Source organism: Schistocerca cancellata, chromosome 2, assembly GCF_023864275.1.
Source record: "Schistocerca cancellata isolate TAMUIC-IGC-003103 chromosome 2, iqSchCanc2.1, whole genome shotgun sequence".
Classification (NCBI taxonomy): domain Eukaryota; kingdom Metazoa; phylum Arthropoda; class Insecta; order Orthoptera; family Acrididae; genus Schistocerca; species Schistocerca cancellata.
In genome coordinates, this window is record NC_064627.1 from 164,201,638 (window position 1) to 164,223,651 (window position 22,014).

Sequence of the window (22,014 nt, forward strand, 5' to 3'; positions counted from 1 at the left end):
ACACTGGATCATCATCACCAGTTCAAGAAGACACTCTGCCCCTGGGCATGGGTGTGCAGCCTGTGACTGATTTTTCGACCGGTGTTCCCCGTCATTGGCAAGGCGAATGTCAGGGTGCAGCTGCTTCCCACTGGCCACAATTCCAGCTCCTGCCTTCTCAGTGACATCTGTATCCAGACCCTCATCCCACTCTTGTCATTATCACCAGTGAAGCCAGTATGCAATGACAGTAAGGAGGCTTGAAAGAAGGAATGTTGTTTATTGTATTTTTGCCAAAGGCACCATGATGGGTCTGTCAAACCCCCATGGCTGCCAACAATTTGGCTATATTCCCATTTTGTGGTTGTATGTATTTTATGTATTTGTATATGTTTATTTTTCTTCTTTATATATGGCTGCCATGTCTTATATACATTTTAGTCTTTATTTTAGATTACTTATATATAATAAATTCATGTGATATACTTGTCATAAGCTAAATACAAAAATAATAAAACAATCTTGAAACATTCATTGACTTTGCCAATTCACAACCAAACTCACCTTCCAACCTAACCTAGGTCTTGGGATATGCTATAGTGACTGGAGTCAGACAAGACTCAAAAACCAGCAGAAATGGCCAACCAGCTGAGGTTGTCAACAGTGAGTTGCTAAGAGTAAACAAGAGGACACAACTAGAAAGGGACAGACAACAGAGACGGCATGTTGCAATAACAAGACCAGTGAGAAACCAAACAAGGATGTACAGTGAGATCAATACAAGAGCACAGTGAAACCACAGCTGATGACTGAGCTGCTGTGCTGCTAGCTTTAAAGGGTGGGTGCAGGTGCTGATAGGCCAGCAAGATGGGAGTGATCCTGTGGCCAGCACCGGCAGTGATGGTGGCAGTGCCTGTAGATGTAGCAATGCCATCTACAGCTGTCATTGAGGTCCACACTTTCCTGTGGGCCTTCAAACTCACTGAGCTGGGATACTACATTCCTCCTTCCTGAGATGGACATGCCCTGGATGATGCCCTTTAAGGTGAACTGGAGGCATGGTTGGTGTCATGGCACTGCAGACTGCTGGTTGTTATGGCAATGTGCCATGGCACAGCAGCATGGCTGATGACAGCCAAGGGGACAGAGACTGTGGTGAGATCTCCATCTCCAGTCCACATCCACATGAAATACCACTGGTCCCCTGCAGTGCAAGTTGTGCCTGTACAGTTGTGGGACCAGCAAGGGTGGTTGTTGCAGGTACGATTCATACACTGATGGAAGTGCAGTTGGGAGGCATGGATGAAGTTGTTTGGTATGAAGGCACTCCAAACTCCTCAGAGTGTGAACTGTTGTAAGGACACATCCATGGGTGGTAAACACCATAACCAGCATCTACGAATGTTTTGCCCCATACTAGTAGGCCCACATGGCTGTGCTTGGCGTATAGTGCCTGGGGTTCCTCAGGCTGTGGGATCAGGAGATGGAGGAGAGTATGTGGCTGCCACCCACAGAGAAGCTCTGCCAGGCTATAGTCATGGACAGGAGTGGTTTTATAAGCTGGGCGAATGCGGGCATGGAGCCATTTAAAAGCTAATAGGTGCTCTAGGTAAGGGTGTTGCATATGTTGCTGTAGAGCTCGCCGACACTCTTTAATGGCCTCCGCAATTTCTGTCAACCACCGAGGTACTGACTTTCACCAGGGGCACTCTAAAGAACAAGGGATCGTGTTTTCCACAGCAGCAGGTTTCCTGGAGGGCATTGCAGAAAGCAGGTGTAAAGCTTAACAGTTGCCGTAGCTCAGCCAGGTGATGGAAAAAACCGCAGCAGTTCCACTGGAGGATGACGTTATCGTGAGACTGGGAAGGCATGAAGCATGCAAGGAGGTAAGTTACACCTCAGGGTCACCTGCTGCCACTGACTGAGTATTTGTAACCGTTCCTATTGTGGATGACGCATCAGTGAGAGCCAGATCCTCAGGGGCTGCTAAGATCTCTATCTCATCCTCAGGTGCAGAACTGGTAGGGAGTATTGGTGTTGGGGCCACCGGAGGGTCCTTTTTCTTAGCAGACTTATTTGTTTGCTTGCCCTCTCGCTTCTCTTTAGGGGCTTGCTGGGAGGCCTTTTCCAAAGTAGCTTCAGGCACAGTGGAAGACCATGAAGCTCTTCGTCCAGCAGCTTTGGGCTCCTTGAGCCACTGGTGATTGTCTACTGTGGCATTAGTGGAGACCTTGGGAGGAGGGTGTCAAGGTCCCAAGGGACCCCTTCTGCACGAGGAGCCGGATGTATTCTGGAGGCCCAGAGGGCCCACTGTTTATGGCACAGAGTGTGGTATGACTGGCACTTGTGACAGCGATGGTAATGTAGCTGCAGCATATGTGAACGTCAACCAAACAGGTTGTACTCATTCAAATTTACATTTTGCCTCTTCGTAAGTCAACTGGTCCAGGGTTGTACTCCATGATTTTCCACTCCTTTTGGAGTACTGTGCACTCTGGTGAGCAGGGGGAGTGCTGCTGTCTACAGTTAATACAAGTGGGAGGAGGTGGAAATCCGCAGTCTCAACATGTGGTGCTGGAAGTGCAGTGGGAAGACATGTGCCCGAATTTCCAGCACTTAAAGCACTGCATAGGGGGAGGAGGGGATGGGAAGGGGGGAGGGAGGGCATATGGATTAACATCACTGTGGTAAACCATCACCTTGACTTTTCAGGCAATGAATCACCCTCAAAGGCCAAGATGAAGGCACCAGTAGCAACCCTCTTGTCTTTGGGTCCCCTGCGAACACGCCCGATGAAATGAACACCCCACCATTCTAGATTGGCACTGACCTCATTGTCAGACTGCCAGCGGAGGTCGCAATGGAAAATAATCCCCTGGACCATGTTGAGGCTTTTATGGGGAGTGACGGAAACAGGTATATCACCCAGCCAGTCACAGGCCGGGATGGGCTGGGGATGCTGTCTGTATCAAGATTGCACTGCTTCTCATCTTGGACAGTGCTATCACTTCCCCAAACTTATCCTCAAGATGTTCAACCAAAAATTAAGGCTTCATAAGTAGAAAGGAGTCCCCGTCCATTCTGCTACATACTAAACACCAAGGGAAACGATTTAGGGTCATATTTGTCAGCATTGTACTTGATGTTGCCCTTCTTAGAGATTGCTGGTACCATATGATCACCAGCAAGAGATGACTTATCTGCTTCACTCTGGGTCATCCGCCCTGATGCCAGCCACTCCGATCAGGGGTTCTCTCCAAGGGTGCCACCCGACCACAGCAAAGGCCACCTGGCATGATGGCCATTGCCGGGAGTCCTGATGCCCCAGGAAGACAGACATCTACTCCTTGGGATATGTGGGGATTTTACAGCTCAGGCATCAGTAGTGTGATCCCTGTGTTGTCAGGGGGCTAACACCAAATGGGTGCCCCACCACAACGGACTGGCTACCATGCTGGATATTGGGTGCAGAGAAATCCAATACTGTCATAGGGGTGAAAGAGGACAGAAGACAATGGAAGAAGATGACATACCCCGCAAAGTGCCCTCTCCCAAATAGTTGAATTGCAGGTGGAGATGCAAAGCCATGACTAGAGGTTCAGGAAATCGAATCTAAGGGCACTGTGGATAATTCATGCACCACGTAAGGCGTACTTCCCCATACGGCTCACACTTCTGCAGAATTTGGAAAGTGGCAGGTCAAACCATAAAATGGGACCTGAACTTATAGGGACGAAAAGTGTGAGGCTTTTTAGTCGCCTCTTACGACAGGCAAGGATACCTCTGGTCTACTCTAACCCCCGGACCTGCAGAGGGACTTTGTGAGGGAGTCCTCCAGCCAAGGTATTGGGTAGGTTTCCAGATGTGTCTGGGCACTGACTGTCAACTTAAAATCTACACATAGCAGGAAGGAGTCATCAAGTTTCTTGACCACTAGCAGTGATGTGACTCTCACACTGATTTTAACATGTTCAATCACTCCAGCCTCACGAAGTCAATCAAGCTCCTGCTTAATAGCTGCCTGGAATAGGTTGTGCCCAGCAGAAATGGGGCACTGCATCGGGACACAAAGGCATATGTGCTTGGAAATCTGCGGTGCACCCCAGACCAGCATTAAATGTATGTACAAAAGCACCACAAAGGTCGTTGAGTTCCTGGTAGGGAACTGTGACAGAGACAATGTGAACCTTATCAGTGATGGATTGTCCAAACAATGAGAAGGCATTCAGACCAAAAATATTGACAGCCAAATGACTATCAAAAATGAACAGCATTATCAACCAAGTGACCTTTTCGTAGGAAGCTATGATCATGAATCGGCCCCCAGAGAGAAATCAAACAGGCAATGACTAACAAATGGTCAGGTGGACCCAATCCAGGGAAACCTAGATGAGCATACACCTGGAGGCTGACCAAGGAAATGGTAGCAGCTGTATACTCTTGGAGATAGACATCCTGGTTCGCAACTGTGAGCTGAATAAACAAGTTGGTAGCAGAAGGATCACCCTGCGGAACACTTGCCTGAAGTTCACACAATGTTCCTTGACATGCGTGTGGAAACGGGCTCTAGTCGTCCTGACTGTTTATAACAGGCGGCTTGGAGATGCCCATCTTTCCTGCAAGGGGCGTAATGCACCCAGTGATATGGACGGTCTGCACATGGGTGTTCTGTGAAGCAGTCAGGATAAGGTGGAAGACCCTACTGCTTACACTGATGAGGTGCGATCGGCAGTTCAGAAGCCACCGACACATCAGAAATAGATGAATCACCATGACACTGTCATAGAAGAGGTTTACAAGGATTCTGCACCATCAAGGCATGAGGTGGCAGCTGAACTGCTGCTATTTGTAAACAAGCCACGACATGTTCATTTGCTGCCTTGGCAACCTTGAAACAATGCACGATTTTCAAAATATCAACAAAAGAAGGGCTGTCTAGTTTGAGGGCTGCAGTTTTTACCTCCAGATTGAGAGCCAATTGGACCATGGCAACTCAAATCAAAGAATCAGCATTTGAGGTTTTGCAAGCCAGGTTAGTATAAGCGAAATCACAATGGTGACCCATCCTTGCAAATTCGTCACTAACAAGTGATATGACTGACCAGGTTGCTTGTGGTATTGATGGGAACCAAGGCATGATGTGATCACATGTAATTTTTGCAAATAACAGTTCAAAAGGAACGAACACATCTTCTCGAAGGTGAGTGCGACAGGATTTCAGTGTGGAGCCAACTTCTTCAATAAGAAAAATGTCTCCAGGAAAGCCAAAACAAGGAAAAGCGACCATTTGAGAACTTTGTCAGAGATCCAAAAAGTGGTGCAGTGCCATTTCAGCTGCTGTAAATACATATTCTAGACCTCTTTGCACGATTAAGTGGTGGAAATGAGGGTAGGCAGTTCTCCGCCTGAAAAGTGACCCTAGCCTAGATGGATTGGATACCCTGAACCTGTAGTTGATCCTTCAAAAGCAGAATTCTCTGATGGAATAGGTCAGTTTTCCACTGCTGTTGTTGAAACTGCTGTTGCTATTGCTGCTGCAAGAGCAGCTGTTTCTGTTACTGTTCCAAGAGTTGCATGAACTTTGAATCCATGGAACAGTGCTAACCTCATCAGAATTTGAGAAGACTGGGGTGATTCAAGAAGTAGCAGAAACTGGCCGACCAGCCAGATGCGTCAACAGCAAATCGCAAGAAGAATAGGACAGACAATGAAGATGGCACGGTGGAATAAAAAGTCCAGTGAGTAAATCGATATGTGAAACCTAAGATGTAGTGAATCCAGAAACAAACAACAATGTGTAGTGAGACCAGTATAAGAGTGCAGTGGAATCACAACTGAAGACTGGGCTGCTTGTTGCTAGCTTTCAAGGGTAGACATAGGCACTGATAGGCCAGCACAACAGTTGTGGCTTCGCCGCTAGTGCTTGAAGCAGTAATGTCAGCACCCACAGATGTAGCAGTGTCGCCTAGCTTCTGCCATCGATGTCCATGCCTTCTGGTGGGCTTTCAAACTTACTGGGCTGAGATACCAGGCATGTTACTGTTCAATCTTGCACCACAACCTGGATTTGAAGAAAATAACAATTTTTTGTAATGGGTTCTTAGACTATGCCAACCCTGAACCACACTATTACCCACCAGACCAACATAGACCTTGGATAACTCTACAGTTCAGTCCTTTGTCACAATCTACAGAAAGAAAGCCCAAAAGCAACATCGCAACCTACAATGTGCCTGGAATCACCACTAGATCTAACAGGTTCAGTATACAACACAATTCACCACAACCTGCACTATTCCTACATAGTTCTATAAAATCTTCCAAATCAATTCCTTCCCCCTCTCCCATTCCCCACAATAGTTTGCCGTTTCCATGAATCCAACACAAGGCAAATAAATAACACAATCTCAATTTTTATCCACAAGAACTACACAAAATACTGTAAATAAAACACATGAATGGCATCTACAACTGAAACATAAAAATAATAACATCATGGATGTCATCTAAACTTTGGGGAATAGTTGCAACAAAATTTTCTTAAAACGCACATAGCACTCGTAATAACTTACACAGAAAGAACAATGATAGGGTTTTCCGACAACATAGCTTGAAGTCAAGAAGACAACATAGAAATAAAACAATAAGAAGTCAGCAGGTACAGATGAGGCTGCAGTCTATGTTCTGAAGGCACGTATTGGCTGCATACCTAAGCCATTAACAAATATAATAAATGAGTCCTTCACCAAAGGCCAGTTTCAATACTGTCTGCATTCTCAAAAAAAAAAACCAACTCAATCATGAATGATATACTAATGAGTCACATGAATAAATACAATTTTTTAATGAAGCACAGTTTGGTTTCAAATTTAGGAGAATTACAATCTCAGTTATTACGGAGTTCACAAAAGTGGTACCTCAAGCTCTTGACAAGGGTGACTGTTGCAGACATATGCTTAGACTTGTCAAAGACTTTTTCGACACTGCTGCCATAAAATACTAATAAACAAGATAGAAGCACTTGGAGTAAGATGAATAGTAAATAAATAGCTCCAGTCTTCCTTGAAAAACTGGGTGTGAAAGATAGAAATACTTCACATTCTGCTGACTATAAATTTTCAGTAAAGCAATTGTCTTACAAGAAACACAAACATAGGTCTGCCTCAGGGTAGTGTATTAGATCCAACTCTGTTCTTAAAATATGCCAATGACTTTCCAGACAGTATAAGACATGGAGCATCATAGTCAACCAAGAAACACCAGGACTGCTATTAAGGAAACCAAATGAAACATTAAAGAATGTTTATGATTGGCTAACATGTAATAAATTAACATCAAACAGAAAGAAAAAAGAACTATATGCATATCAGATCAAGAGAGAGAGAGAAAAAAAAATGCTGTCACATTAAGCACAGGTTATAGATTGTGTAACACATAAGTTTTTATGGATAAATATTGACTGTCAATTAACATGGAACAAACACTAAAAGATACAAAATGAATGTGATCAGTATGTTATGTTAATATGGTTTTCTAATTAGGCCTAGTTTGTAACAGCCAATGTTTTGTGTTGACATATTATTCCTTGATACGAATACATTCTTAGCTGGGGGATTTTTTCTGGGGAACAAAGGCACAAAACATGGACACAGTTTTTAAACTGCAGACAGGGTCTGTAAAAATAACAGCTAGAAGTAGTAGCTGGGCTTAGTATAAAGGACTATTTTAAAACCAGTATCCTTAGGCCTGAGTAAATCTACCAATCTGTTGGGCAAATGAGGGAAAACATTACTAAGTATTTCATTAATATCTCTATAAATAATAATGGAACAAGAGCCAGCTTGTACCTACATTTACCACGGAAAAACATACAGAAAACTCAAAACAGCATTTCCTATCTCAGAATAAAACTGCATTATAAATTGGGCAAGGAGATGAAAAAGATTACTAAAATATATCTGTTTAAAAATGGCTTAAACATTCTTCATAAATAATGCATACTGGTACTACACAAATCAGGATTATTTAGGACACTCAGAGTAATGGTTAATAATGAAAGGGGAAATTAGAATGCCCTGTCATATTACAAGACATGGTTATAATGTAATTCTTTTACAAGAAAAGCACATGCCAAGACCTATAGTGCGTGATGGTAATGACCTGTCACTCTAAGAGCTCAACATCTCACTAATCATGGAGGGATAGTGACTCAGTTTTTTAGGCAGACTGAGGGGTGGACATGAGGAACTGCATGGGGCATAGTTACATGTTTATGTGCCTGGAGTCAGTTTTCCAAATACATGCATGGGAGTACAAGGAGCATAGCAGCACTTTTGTGGTCCAGGAGTGTGGATGTTAGTGTGCACAGTTTAAAACTGTTTCATAACATAAGTTATATGGTAAAAATTGTGTGTAAACCAAAGGACATTTACAATAATGACTAAATGAAGCAGCACAGTTGTTAAAATAACTTTATTATTGGAAGGGTGGAGTTTTCTCTGTCCAGCCACTCTGATTTAGGTTTTCTGTGGTTCTTCTAAATCATTTCTGGCATATGCCAGGATGGTTCCTTCACAAGGCCAAGGCTGGCCCCTTGTCCCCTTCTAATAGTAACATAAATATAAATTCTATGTGTATTTGGAGCTATTTATTTTCATTGTACTATGATAACAAATCCTATAGGCTATGATCGTAAGACAATCCCTGGATTAATGAACAAATCAATCAACTCAAATAACAGTACCTTGTGTTATTCATTATAACCTACCCAGAGCCAAAATAGGGCTGGCTATCCAATAACACAAATGTCAAAATAACTTACAGCATTAGAAGTGGTTTCCAACTAAAGATTGTATTTGAGCTACAATCTGAACACAGTCAAAACAACAATGTCACTCACACTCTCAATTTTGATGTGATTTATTTATTCATCCAGGGATCATATCACAATGATATAGGATTTGTCATCATAACACAATGAAAATCATTGGCTCAACATGCAAGCATGTTTTTTATGAGGATAAGATGGACCGTTGGCCATAGCCCTGGTAATGAACCCATTCTAGAAGTTTGCTCGGAATGAGTAGGAAAATCAAGGAAAGCCTGAAGAAGGATGGTCAAACAGAGTAAACACCATCAGCAAATGTTGTCAGTTTCTTAATAACCTGCACTGCCTCATTCGGTTTGTCCCTAATATAAGGGGTCCTGTTACTGTGTAATAACAAAGGATGTTCTGCAGTCGTATACAGTTACATGTATACAGAAGGGTTATCCTTCGGTCCATGTGTACAATTAGTGCCAATCAGTGCATTCATCGGCTACACCATTACTTAAACGTATGCACGGAAACATCCAACGTGCTACTTCTATTAAAGCGTTTACCTTAAGCGTAAATTTGAAGATTAAGTTGCTACTTTCTTTTCGCGCGGCAGAAATCTTTACAAATATACATATATTTTTTTTCAACTGACATCATCCATATCTAAATTCTATGCATTTACCGACTCTTGACGCTTGGAATGTCACAGCGCATAGGTCACGATTTATAAATAGAACAAAGTTTCTGATTTCCGAAAGAATTTATATGTGACTCATGTTTAGAAATATAGCAAATGATTACTATTATGGTTACAAACACAACTTAGAATTTCTGCCCACCACTCTCTCAACTAGTTAATTTGTAAACATACTTTCAAATACAGGTGCGGCACCGCCTTTTAACATTTGCTATGCGACCAATATCGAGGAACAATATCGGAGTTATGTACTATCGACCTTACATTATTATCTCGATATGTCACAACAGAAACGATTATATCGAGGGTTTGTTTCAACAATTGTGGTGTGATCGGCTGCGTTTCATCACGCGAGAAAAATTTGATAACGTGTAAGTTAATTGGGTGCATAATACACCAGTAATCCAGTTCTTGAACACAATTCTTGCTCAGTCGTTAAGTTACGTGAATGAATGTTACGCTTTATTACGTAACAGTGACGAGAAGTCACAGTAATGATAGCTTCGCTCACCGGTGTTTAAAGTATCATCATTCTTGTTGTGCTCAGACACAATGGTGTACTATTACATTTGATACAGGACTACGGCAGCAGACGCCCCAGAGGAAAGGGTGCCTCCCGCAGCAGGCCCTCAACAAACGGCAGAAAGTGGGATGGGAGAAGCGGATTGGCGGCCTTTCGTATATGGAGGTCTTGCTTCCTGCGCAGCCGAATTCGGTTTGTGTCATCATTTCTTTAGCTGTTTATTAAGTTTGTTTAAAGCGCAGGGAGTTCTGTTACACAAACAACAACAAAAATGCATATCATTGTATCGTGCAATGACAGGCTTATGAATCTTTCTGCAGTTAATTGGAAATAGCAATACTGGTTGTGTCTGTAACATGATAAAAAATAATGGAATTAAAAATATAGCATTACAACTATCACCATCTAAGATTGTTTTGAAATATGTTTTGGTAAGTTTTAGTGGGTTGTGGTTAGATTTTCAGTAATGCAATATGATTATTCTGTCATGTTAGGAACTTTCTGTAGACTGGATATCATTCTGTAAACTTATGATCTTTTTACGTCAAGTTTCCCTCAGCTGACATTAATCATATAGAAATTAATTAGTTTATGGTCTTATTTAATTGTTTATTGTGGCACTTAAACAATCAGTTTACAGGATTTTCCTGTGACCAAAATTGAGAACATACAAACAGCCAGTTGGTAAACATTAATCTGTGTACAACTTTCTGATATGTGATGTGTGTACCACTTTCTGCGTACCATATTGTATTAAGTAAATGTATAATGATTTGTTGTTGACAATTGAAGCTTGGCTCTTCAAATTTTTAGTTTTCAGGAAACACAAGTATATTCTGAAGCGGGTGACTGTACACTAGTGATGTAGCTGTTATTGTAGTCTCTTTTTCGAACTCCTGTTTCTGAACTATGAGGCAATTGCTGTGTGAGATGCAGTTATTGAGATAGGTGCAAAATGTTGTCACAACCATAAGTATTGAGTTTTTGTTCCATTAACTAAGTAACTTCATCCCCACATCATGTTCTGTAAATGACATTATGAATGAGAGCCTTCAGGTATGTGGAACAATTAATGTAAATGACTTACTGTACTATATAGCTTTATTTCTCGGTATACGTTACAAGGGTGCTGTAGGTACTTCTTATTCCTTTCTCCAATGAATGAAAATAAAAAGAGCAACCGGTATGTAAATTTAAGTGCTGTATAATTAGTTTAGCATATAAAAATTGAAATGACCATTCGGTTAAGATATTACACCTCAGCTTAACTCTAGAATCAGACTGCTTACTGGTTGTACACTTGATATTTGACCTTCTGTGATCAGTGGGAGTCGGCTGACTTTACACTTGTGTTGATCTATCTGTAGTATTGTAATATTATGTATAAAAATGAGCAAAGAGGCTATACCTGCTCCTTCTAGTGGGTTCCCACTGACTTTCATGTCACTTTTGTGATGCATTAATGTTTGTTTTATAAGCTATAAGCTAGCTGGTCTGGGAGAAAGAGGTGGAGCTTGTTTTAGCAGCCAGTGTGCTATAAGCTCATCACAAGCTGCTTCTCTATGTATCCTCTACCCACAGGCCAAGTAAAAGTGTATGATCAGTATGCTGATGATTGGTAACATCTTTGAACTTTTCTTAAACGATAATAGTGTGTGGTGCAGTGAGTGGAGGAAGCAAGCTCCGCCTTTGTCATACATTGCAGCCACTATACAACTGCATGAGAGGTAGGACTGATACAGAAAAGTAATCCAATGTAACTGGAAAGGTAAAAAAAAAAAACCTCACCAAGCAGTGGCAGGAGAACACATATATAAAAGGTATTAGAGTTTGCAAGCTTTTGGAGCCAGTGGCTCTATCTTCTGGCAGAAGGGTTTGAAGGGGGAGGAAGAGAGGCTACAGAAAAGGACTGGTGAACTGGTTTAGGAAAATGTGGAGAGTTTGGAAAAGTCTCCCAGAATCCTGGGTTGGGGAAGACTTACTGGATGGGATGAGAGGGAAAGACTGATTGTTGGGGTACTGCACCATACGAGAGCTTGCAGGTTTACAAATCTTGTCCAGTGCAGTCCCCAACAATCAGTCTTTCCTACTCATCCCATATGATAAGTCTCCACTGACTGAGGTTCTGGGCAACTTTTCTGAACTCTGCCCCTTTTCCTCAATCTCACCAGTCCTTTTCCATCATCTCTCCTTTCCGCATCAAGCATTCTGCCAGAAGAAGGAACCATTGGCTCTGAAAGCTTGCAAACTTTAGTACCTTTTATATGTGTGTTCTCATGTCACCACTTTTAGAATTTTTCTTTATCTGTCCAATTACATTATATTTTCAAAAATTGATCAGTTTCATTGACAAGAAAATAATATTTAAATTTATTTTAATCAATGTTGAAGTACCTTATTGATATTTCAATAATTTACAAATGACTGATAAAGTAAGTTTTTAAAAATATTGCCTACACTAATGGTAGCTACAGTGGGATTAAGAGGAATGTTCAATACAAGTCGTCAGCTTTGGCCCACTGTAGTAATGCTAATGGCTGCTGTCATGTCACCTTTTGGTTCATATATTCACCATTAGGTAGTGAAGTCAATGAATGCAAAAAAGAAGACTAGTTGTGGTGACCCATTGATCTGTAGCTTAGCCCAAGATATGATTGGTATCTTATCCCGAGACCTAGGTTAGGTTAGAAGATAATGGTTTGGTTGTGAGTTGGCTTTGCAAAGAGTGTGATTCTAAAAAACCTGGTTGTGGCTACAGACTGATCTGTAGCTAACCCTTTCTGAAAAAATCGCCAATAGCATCACGATATAGTCACCATATGGTTGACACCATTTGCCACGTTTCCTATGTCACTGCCCAAAGCTGATGACTCACCAAACATTCTTCTATGTCACTACGCCACCCTGTACACAGTAGTCTTTGATTGATGTATTTTGATCAAAATAACTTTGTGATTGATGGTTCAGTGAACCAGCTCACAGTTGCCAACTGAGCACATATTTTTCTCTAGCATTGTGTGCTCATTGTATTACCTAGTTTGCAGTTATATGCAGAGCTGTAGCAAGTGTGGCTGGCAGCATTACAACATAACCTCCCCACCCCCATCCCGCACCCCATGCCATTGCAATCTGTCAGTCACAAAATTATTTTATTTGAGCTGTATGATAAGCAGTAGCTGGAGTGAAGCTTCCAGCCTGTACGGATATAAAGCTTGGGTGCCAAGTCATCATGAAAAGGTTTGCTTACAGAATGTACATGTATGTATTGTATATCTATACATTTAAATAAACAAAAACATTTTACTACTACCAGGCACTGTTTGGTTACCTTTTTAAACTCTTGAGACTTTGTGAGATTGTTCTTGTGTGACTGACTGCATTCAGGCAGGTAATCAGATGTTTGTAATGATTAAATTGTGCTTTATGGAAAGTTCTGCCAGGAAACTTCTCCATTTTTCTTTATGCCAGCCATTATTCTCCTACACTTTTTTTCCTTAGTCTCCCTTTGCTCCTATCATATTTTAGTCCACTGTCACATTTAAGTTTTTCCCTCTTTTAATGTTATCTGAATAATTCCTTTTGCCAAATCACATCTTTTTTTATTCATTCTGCACCTCATCACCAGAACTAGTAGCTATGTATTTTTTTCATTGTTATATATTGTGTCCTGGAGTTATCTTGGTTTGGTAATTTGCCACTGTGATGGGTCATGCCTTTGGATCAATCTTGGTTATGACAATCTGTTCACTGTACTATTCATAATAGTTTACCTGCAATCTTATCTTATTATTCATTACTAGCCTTACTCCTGTATTACCATTATTTAATTTTATTTTGCTAACTCTGTACTAATGTAAACAGAAATCGTGTTCTTTTTGCAGTGCACCATACTAATTCCTACTGTATTCAACCTGTGTCATGTTCTGTAACATAGTAAAATGTTTAGCAGCTCTAAATTCAGTGATCCAACCCATACAATGACAGATTTGTTTTTCTTCTGTCAACATTACCCATACAGGCTGCTACTAGAGTTCTGAATGTAGGACTGTTTTATCCAGGAGGATGTCATCATCATTAAACCATGCATTTGAACTGCATGTTCCCTGGAAATATGGTGTAGTTACCTATATTTCAGTTGTGTCTTAGCAAGACCATATTGGCTAATGTTAAAGTATCATATCAGTCAATCATCCCAGTCTGTATCAACAGTGATAACCAAAAAGACATCTACTTCTCTCGAGGAATCGTTGACTGTTAGGTATTCTTCAGCTATTGGGGTAAGTTATTCCTCACATGTTGGCAAAAATAAGAACACACACGTGCGCGCACACTCACTCGCACGCACACACACACACACACACACACACACACACACACACAGAGAGAGAGAGAGAGAGAGAGAGAGAGAGAGAGTTGCTGTCGTCTCGGGGCACTAAAGCCTTGCTGTGCCTGAAGTGAGCAATGATATTTGCTGGAATGGATAGTGGGGATATAGATGAAGAGTTGGGATGGGGTGGGGGGAGGAATAGCAGGGTAGTGGTGAGAGGAAAATGCTAATATTGCATGTGGAAGTGTGAGGGGGTGTGGTGAAGACAGGGTAGTGGATTGCTATGTTCAGCAATAGGACTGTGCTGGGGGAGAACAAAGGGAGGAGAGAGTATTATTTAGTGCACTGGTGGGACATTAGGCATGTGTAGTGCTGCAGCAGGAGATAGGGAGGAGAGAGGCAGATGACAGACAGGGATTAACAAAGGTTGAGGCCAGGGTGTTGCAGAAATGAATGATACATAGCAATATTGAAAGTGGTGTTCCTATCTGCACAGTTCATAAAAGCTGGTGTTACTGGGAACAATCCAGATGGCACAGGTTGTGAAGCAGTCTTTGGAAGTCAAACACATTGTGTTGGGCAGTGTACTCAGCTACTAGGCACTCCAAGCAGCTGCCTTTTGGTAACAGTTTAGCAGTAGCCATTAATGTGGACAGACAGTTTGTTAGTTGTAATGCATGTGTAGAATGTGTCATAGTGGTTGAAACTAAGTTAATAGATCATATGACTGTCTTCACAGGTGGCCCTGCCTTTGATGGGTGAAATGTCTGTGTTGGTAGAAGACATATGGGATAGGTCTTGAATCTCAGCCTGTTGCAGGGGTATGAGCCATGGGACAAAGGGCTGGGAGCAGAGATGGAATAGGGATTTACCAGGATATTGCGTTGGTTGGGTAGGTGGCAGAATATTGGCAGAATACCACTGTGGAAGGTTTGGGGAGGATATTTTTCATTGCAGGACATAATAAGAGTATGTTGAAAGCCTGGCGATGAATGTGATTCTGTTTCTCCCGTGCTCGGCAGTATTTAGTCATAAGAGGGGTACTCCTTTGTAGCCGGGCAGTGCTTGTGTGAGGAATGGTAGGTGAGAAGCAAGGTAAGGCATGGAAGATATTTTTCTGAGGAAGGTTGGGTGGGTAATTTCAGTGTGCGAAGGCCTCATTGAGAATCTATGCATATTTGGAGATGGACTGCTTATCACTAGTGATGTGTTGGCTGTATGGAATGGACTTCTTGGCGTGGAATGTGTGGAAGCTGTCAAAGTGGACAAATTGTTACTGGTTGGCAGTTGTGGTGTGGATGAAGATATCGATGTAGCTATCCTTGAGGTGAGATCGACATTGAGGAAGGTGGATTATCCACCCTCCCTTGTCCAGGATGATCATATGTGCCTAGTCTTCCCAGTCACCTACCATCCCTCATGCACAGACTGCCTGGCTACAAAGGAGCACCCCTCTTCCAACTCAGTACCACCCAGAACTTTAATAATTGACTACCTCTTGCCACTCACTGAAATTAGAAATAACCTCCCTCCCCCCCCCCCCCCCCAATCCTCCCACAGTGGTACTGTGCTGTCCACTTAACCTACACAGTATCCTTGTCTGTCCCTAGTCCAACCCTGCTCACAATGCCTCACCCAATGGCTCATATCCCTGCAATAGACCTTGACACAAGACCTATCCCATACATCATCCCACTACCATCTACTCCAGTCCTGTGATATACGTCTCCTACCCCATCGAAGGCAGGGGCACCTGTGAAAGCACCGATATGATCCACCAATTAAGCTGAAACCACAGTGTCACTCCCTGTATGGACATAACAACTGACAAGCTGTTTTTCCCCTTGAATAGCCGTTGCCAAACTGGCCAAAAGATAGCTGGACCATCTAGTTGCTGAACATGCCACCCAAGACGGTGTGCTCAACTTTGACAGCTTCAAAGTCTGTACTGTCTGGATTCTTCCCACCAACTCCAGATTTTTTGGTTGGCGTGTGTAGGAACTCTCCTTGCAAAATTGTAACATTTCAGTCTGTTCTGTTATCCCCTCACCCAGGTCTCAACCTTCATTACACACTGTCCTCTCCACTGCAGCCACTGCAGCCCTACACATGATTTCTATCCTGCCAGTGCATCTGCATACTCCTAGCACTATCTTGCGCTCAGTGTGTCCTTACACGTTCCCATAGGCAACACTAGCATCATCCCCCACCTCTACTCTTCTATCCCTCCCCTTCCCTGCAATCCCTCCATTTCCCCATCTCGTGTGTATTCTCGACCTCTACCCCTACCACCCATCCAAGCAAATATCACTGCTCACCCCGGTTGCAGTAGTGTTTTAGCAGCTGAAGATGACAGTGCTCATTTGTATGTGAGGTGTGCTTGTGTGAGTGTGTTTGTGTTTTGTATTGTCTGTGTCTTATGAAAGACTTAGTCAGATAGCTGAATAATATGTAGCAGTCTTTTTCATTGTTCCTGTATGCAGCTCTACACAGTCTTGTTCTTATTCTATCCTGGGCTTTCCATTGTGTGATTTAACCTTAATATTGGCATGCTTGAGTAAAAATATTGGCCTTGTTCATATTATTAATTTTTAGAAAAACTTAGTTACATACTCTCCTTTGTTTATTGCAAATAATACAGACAGCACACATTAAAATGTGCAATGGAAAATCCTGGATGGAAAAATGACAATATTATGAAAAGGATATATTGTTGATCACCCCTATAGCAGAGACACTGAGTTGCACACAACCACAACAAAAACATGACTATACTGTACAACTAAGCTTAAATTTATAATGGTCTTATTATGTCTGTTTGTGACTTAATGCCTTCTCTATATGGCACGTAGCAATCTGTCCTTTACACACTAAACCACCATTTTCATGTTTCTTAGAATTTTGCTAACATTAAAAACTGCAATTATGATGTATTCCAGTGGTTGCCTTGGCAGAAAACATTTCTAACATTTATCGTAGAGCAGCTAGTATTTTGAGGAAAAGTGGACTATGCTGGAGTTACGCTATTAACAGCAAGAAATTTTCAAACAAACACCAAAAATTGACAACAGCTTTATAAGCACTGGACCTACTGGCCAACTCTTTTTCATCATCAGCCATATATCACTCATCTTGTACATTAACTCAATCAAAAGAACAGGTTGCCTCTGTTACTTGACTTCCGTAACACAACTCCACAGGATCTAGTACACACTTGTGAGAGGGTGGTGACAACTCACCTTCTATCTAGAAAAGTTCATATTTTTCCAGTATTTAGTGGCATCCATGGAGTACTAGTATATGGATTTTGCTGTCATCAAATCAATGTGCTACAATGCTTCTGAATTTGCAGCCATTTTACTTGATATAAAAGCAAGTAAATCAGTATCGAGCAATATGCAGAAATTATCCTCATATTCCATTGCACCTAAATGTTTACTTAAAAGGTTGGAATATAAAAATATGTAACACATTGATGTGTTTTACTTACTTACACCATCTTCAAAATGACTGTTAATGTAAAACTCCAAACCACAGTCCACAGTGCTCAGCAATAAATGAACATGGCTCATTACATAACTAACAAGATCTCACTTATTAGAAAAGGCTCTAGGACATGGTTCATTTTTTTGCCTGACATCTCTCTGTCTCAGCTACCAGAAGCTGTGCTCAACTCAAAAACGTACATGAGCAGCTTTTTTAATCAAGTGTCTATTTACTTATAATTGTAAAATAATAATAATCATTTATATGCTGTAAAAGCTGAGAAATGTTTGGAATTGCTGTTTTTAACTTCTTAAAAGTAGATAATTTGTAGGAAAAACTAATGAGAGTTTTAATATTTGATTATATATGCAGATGTTACTAGTTTTTGTTTTGTCTTACGACTTGTTACAGACTGTGTTACCTGTTATTAGGAGGTAAAATGTACATGGAAATAATTTCTCTGCTTTATAGTGTGGTTGGCTTATTCACAGTCAATTTGAAACTGATTTGTATTACGAGGGCCGTTCAGAAAGTAACCTCCGGTTGATTTAAAAAAATACACCAAGTTAAATAAAAATATTTTAATATATACATCTTACAACTACATCTTTGCACTATTTTTCTACATAATCTCCATAGCGATTGAGGCACTTATCGTTTCTCTTCACAAGCTTTGAAATTCCTTCTGCATAAAAATCACCCGCTTGTGCCTGGAGCCAGCCTGTGACCGCATCTTTGAGCTCTTCGTCGTCATCAAACCGCTGTGACCCGAGCCATTTCTTCAAATGCATGAAGAGGTGATAATCACTTGGCGCCAGGTCTGGGCTGTAAGGTGGATGGTTGATAACGTCCCACTTGAAGGACTCAAGAAGGGCCGTTGTTCTGCGAGCAGAGTGAGGACGGGCGTTATCGTGCAAAAAAACGATACCGGAAGTCAGCATACCACGGCGTTTGTTCTGTATAGCCCGTCGTAACTTTTTTATTGTTTCACAGTACACGTCTTGATTAATGGTCGTACCACGTTCCATGAATTCAACCAACAACACCCCTTTGGCATCCCAAAACACCATTGCCATCAGTTTTCTGGCAGAAAAATCTTGCGAGGCTTTTCTTGGTTTGGTAGGCAAATTTGAATGTGCCCACATCTTTGATTGTTCTTTTGTCTCAGGGTTCACATACTTAATCCAGGTTTCGTCACCGGTCACGATTCTGTTTAACAATGGTTCTCCTTCGTCCTCATAACGTGACAGAAAGTCTAATGCAGAGGCCATTCTTTGAGTTTTGTGGTGGTCGGTAAGAATTTTGGGCACCCATCGTGCACAGAACTTACGGTAACCCAATCTTGCTGTCACTATCTCGTACAAGAGAGTCTTAGAAATCTGTGGGAAACCAGTAGACAACTCCGACATTGAGAAACGTCGATTTTCACGAACTTTTGCATCAACTGTCTGAACGAGTTCGTCAGTCACCAATGATGGTCTACCACTCCTCTCTTCATCATGAACGTTTTCTCGTCCACTTTTAAATAAACGTACCCATTCACGGACAACTCCTTCACTCATAACTCTTGGTCCGTACACGGCAGAAAGCTCACGATGAATAGCTGCTGCAGAATATCCTTTGGCTGTAAAAAACCTTATGACAGCACGCACTTCACATTTGGCGGGGTTTTCTATTGCAGCACACATTTCAAACTGCCACAAAAACTAAACTAGCGCAGGTACGACGTTCACTCGACCACGGCTGGATGCCGACTGACCTGTTGAGTGCGTGAACGCACAGATGGCGTCGCTACTCCCCCCACAACCCGCACTGTGACCGATCGGAGGTTACTTTCTGAACCGCCCTCGTATTAGGAACAAATACCATGGTGGAGTAAATTTACTTGGAAGGATATGTAATATTCCTATGATCTTTGAAGAGCCCTGTACAAGATGGAAAATTCTATACCTCACACAGTATTTGTTTTACTTGCATTCACTGAATAAGTATGTTACAGACTTGTAAGTGCATTACATGAGAACAAAATTCCATGGGACGACATGGAATGAAAGTATGCAAGTTGAGATGCATTGTTGTTTCAAGTCAGCACAATGTGATATCTGTTGAAGTATGGTACAAAACTTCTGAAACTGAATTTCTTCATTAGTTCAGACGTATCTGGATTTCATCTTAGCTCACTATCCAGTTGAACACAAATAAATTGTACATTTAATGTTTTGTTTAACTGGTGACCATTAATATTTTTCCTTGCATGAAAATACTTTTTTTGTGAAAATTCATAGCACGATTCTTAGTGAGATTGGTTTGATGCGAACTACATGTGAACATTTTCAGTTTGCAACTGGACTGTGTGTGCCATAGTTGATTAGGTGTCCATGATCACTTTACTTGCGCCAGCAGGAAACATTTCAGTGTTTGACCAGTCCTTCAAATTCATAAAGCACTTGCATTCAGGAGGACAATGGTCCAAACTCACATCCGGCCGTCCTGACTTAGATTTTCCTTGATTCCCCTAAATTGCATCAGGCATATGCCAGAATGGTTCGTTTGAAAGTCCACGGCCAGTTTCCTTCCCCAATCCAATGGAACCAATGACCTTTCTGTTTGGTCTCCTCCCCCAAATCAATCAATCAATCAAAAGCACTGTTGGAAAAAAATCCTAACACCGAAAAATAATTAATGTAAAGCAATCAAACAGTGGATAATCCAGGATAGAATGTAACAATATTATGAAAAGGAAAGCCACTCACCACGTAGCGGAGATGCTGAGTCGCAGATAGGCACAACAAAAAGACTCTCACAAAAAAAGCTTTCAGCCAGTAAGGCCTTTTTCAGACACACACACACACACACACACACACACACACACACACACAAAAGACTGCAGTCTCAGGCTGCAGTCATGTGTGCCTCTGTCTGTTGCCTATTTTTGATGAAGGCCTGACTGGCTGAAAGCTTTATTTGTGACGGTCTTTTTGTTGTGCCTGTTTGTGACTCAGCAGCTCCGCTATATGGTGAGTGGAAACTTTCCTTTTCGTAATATTGTTAACCCTTTAACTGCTCTGGACGAGTTAACGTGCGCCTTTGTACCTGTCCCTGTGTGATCTGAACATATTTACGCATGCTACCAGTCCTCCTACCTGGTACTCTGAACGTGTTTACGTGCGCCGCCTTAGTGGCACCTGTGTGCTCCTGACCTGGGGAAAGCCATTAGCGCAGGTACTGGGATTAGGCGGCCTCAAAGGCGCGTTCGATCCTGCTGGATGGATGCATGGCTGCAGCAGCCAAAGGGTTAATGTAATGAAATTTTGGTAATATATTTCTCTAGGTAGCATATTAAAGTGATTAACATTGGAAGACCACAGGTTAATTCAAGTGTGAGAAAAGCCATTGAAAATGTGAAATGCTAGTACGTTAATAACCAGTGTAACCACCAGAATGTTGAATGCAAGCATGCAGATGTGGATGCGTTGTGTTGTACAGTTGCTGGATATCAGTTTGTGGGATGGAGTTCCAGGCCTGTTGCACTTGGTTGGCTGTACTTGGGATGTTAATGCCGGTCATGAATGATGCTGGAGTTGTTGTCCGATGATATTCCCTATGTGCTCAATTGGAGTCAGATCTAGTGATCGAGTAGGCCGAGAAAGGAAGATGGAGCATGTTGGGTTACAACATCAGTGTGTGGGCCAGCATTGTCCTTTTGGGAAACACCCCCAAGAATGCTTGTTGCTGAATGGCAGCACAGCAAGTTGAATCACCAGATTGACATACAGATTTGCAGTGAGGAGGGTGTGTGGGATAACCACGAGGGTGTTCCTGCTGTCATAAGAAATCACACCCCAGACCATAGCTCACTTTGTATCTAGCATGCAGACAGGTTGGTTGCAGGCGCTCAACTGACCTCCTCCTAACCAATACACAGCCATCACCGACACTGAGGCAGGACCAACTTCCATGAGAAAACACAACAGGTCTCCAACCTGCCCTCCAGTGAGCTCTCACTTGACACTACTGAGGTCACAAATTGTGGTGGTTTGTGGTCAGTGGCATGCATGCTACAAGGCATTTGGCTCAGAGCTGACTTTGAAGTAACCACTTTGTAACAGTTTGCTGTGTCACTTTGGTTCCAGTTGCTCATATTGCTGCTGCAGGTGTAGTACAATGTGCCAGAGCCCTACACT

General features: G+C 42.0%; 2 protein-coding genes across 3 annotated transcripts in view; one reads left to right on the forward strand and one right to left on the reverse strand.

The window, feature by feature from the left end:
• Window positions 1-9,725, reverse strand: part of LOC126161452 (calpain-5-like) — a 323,178-nt gene extending 313,453 nt beyond the window's left edge. Inside the window, exon 1 of one of the 2 annotated variants that reach the window (XM_049917273.1) lies at window positions 9,669-9,725. The gene's annotated coding sequence lies outside the window, so the exon portion shown is untranslated. Of the gene's footprint in view, window positions 1-9,360; window positions 9,490-9,668 lie in introns of those variants that run through there. The other variant, XM_049917272.1, reaches the window with a different exon arrangement.
• Window positions 9,726-9,792: 67 nt separating this feature from the next.
• Window positions 9,793-22,014, forward strand: part of LOC126161454 (mitochondrial uncoupling protein Bmcp) — a 119,134-nt gene continuing 106,912 nt past the window's right edge. The window contains exons 1-2 of the mRNA XM_049917275.1: window positions 9,793-9,865; window positions 10,073-10,209. Coding sequence (XP_049773232.1) covers window positions 10,146-10,209 — 64 coding nt within the window. The 5' untranslated portion in view covers window positions 9,793-9,865; window positions 10,073-10,145. The remainder of the gene's footprint in view (window positions 9,866-10,072; window positions 10,210-22,014) is intronic.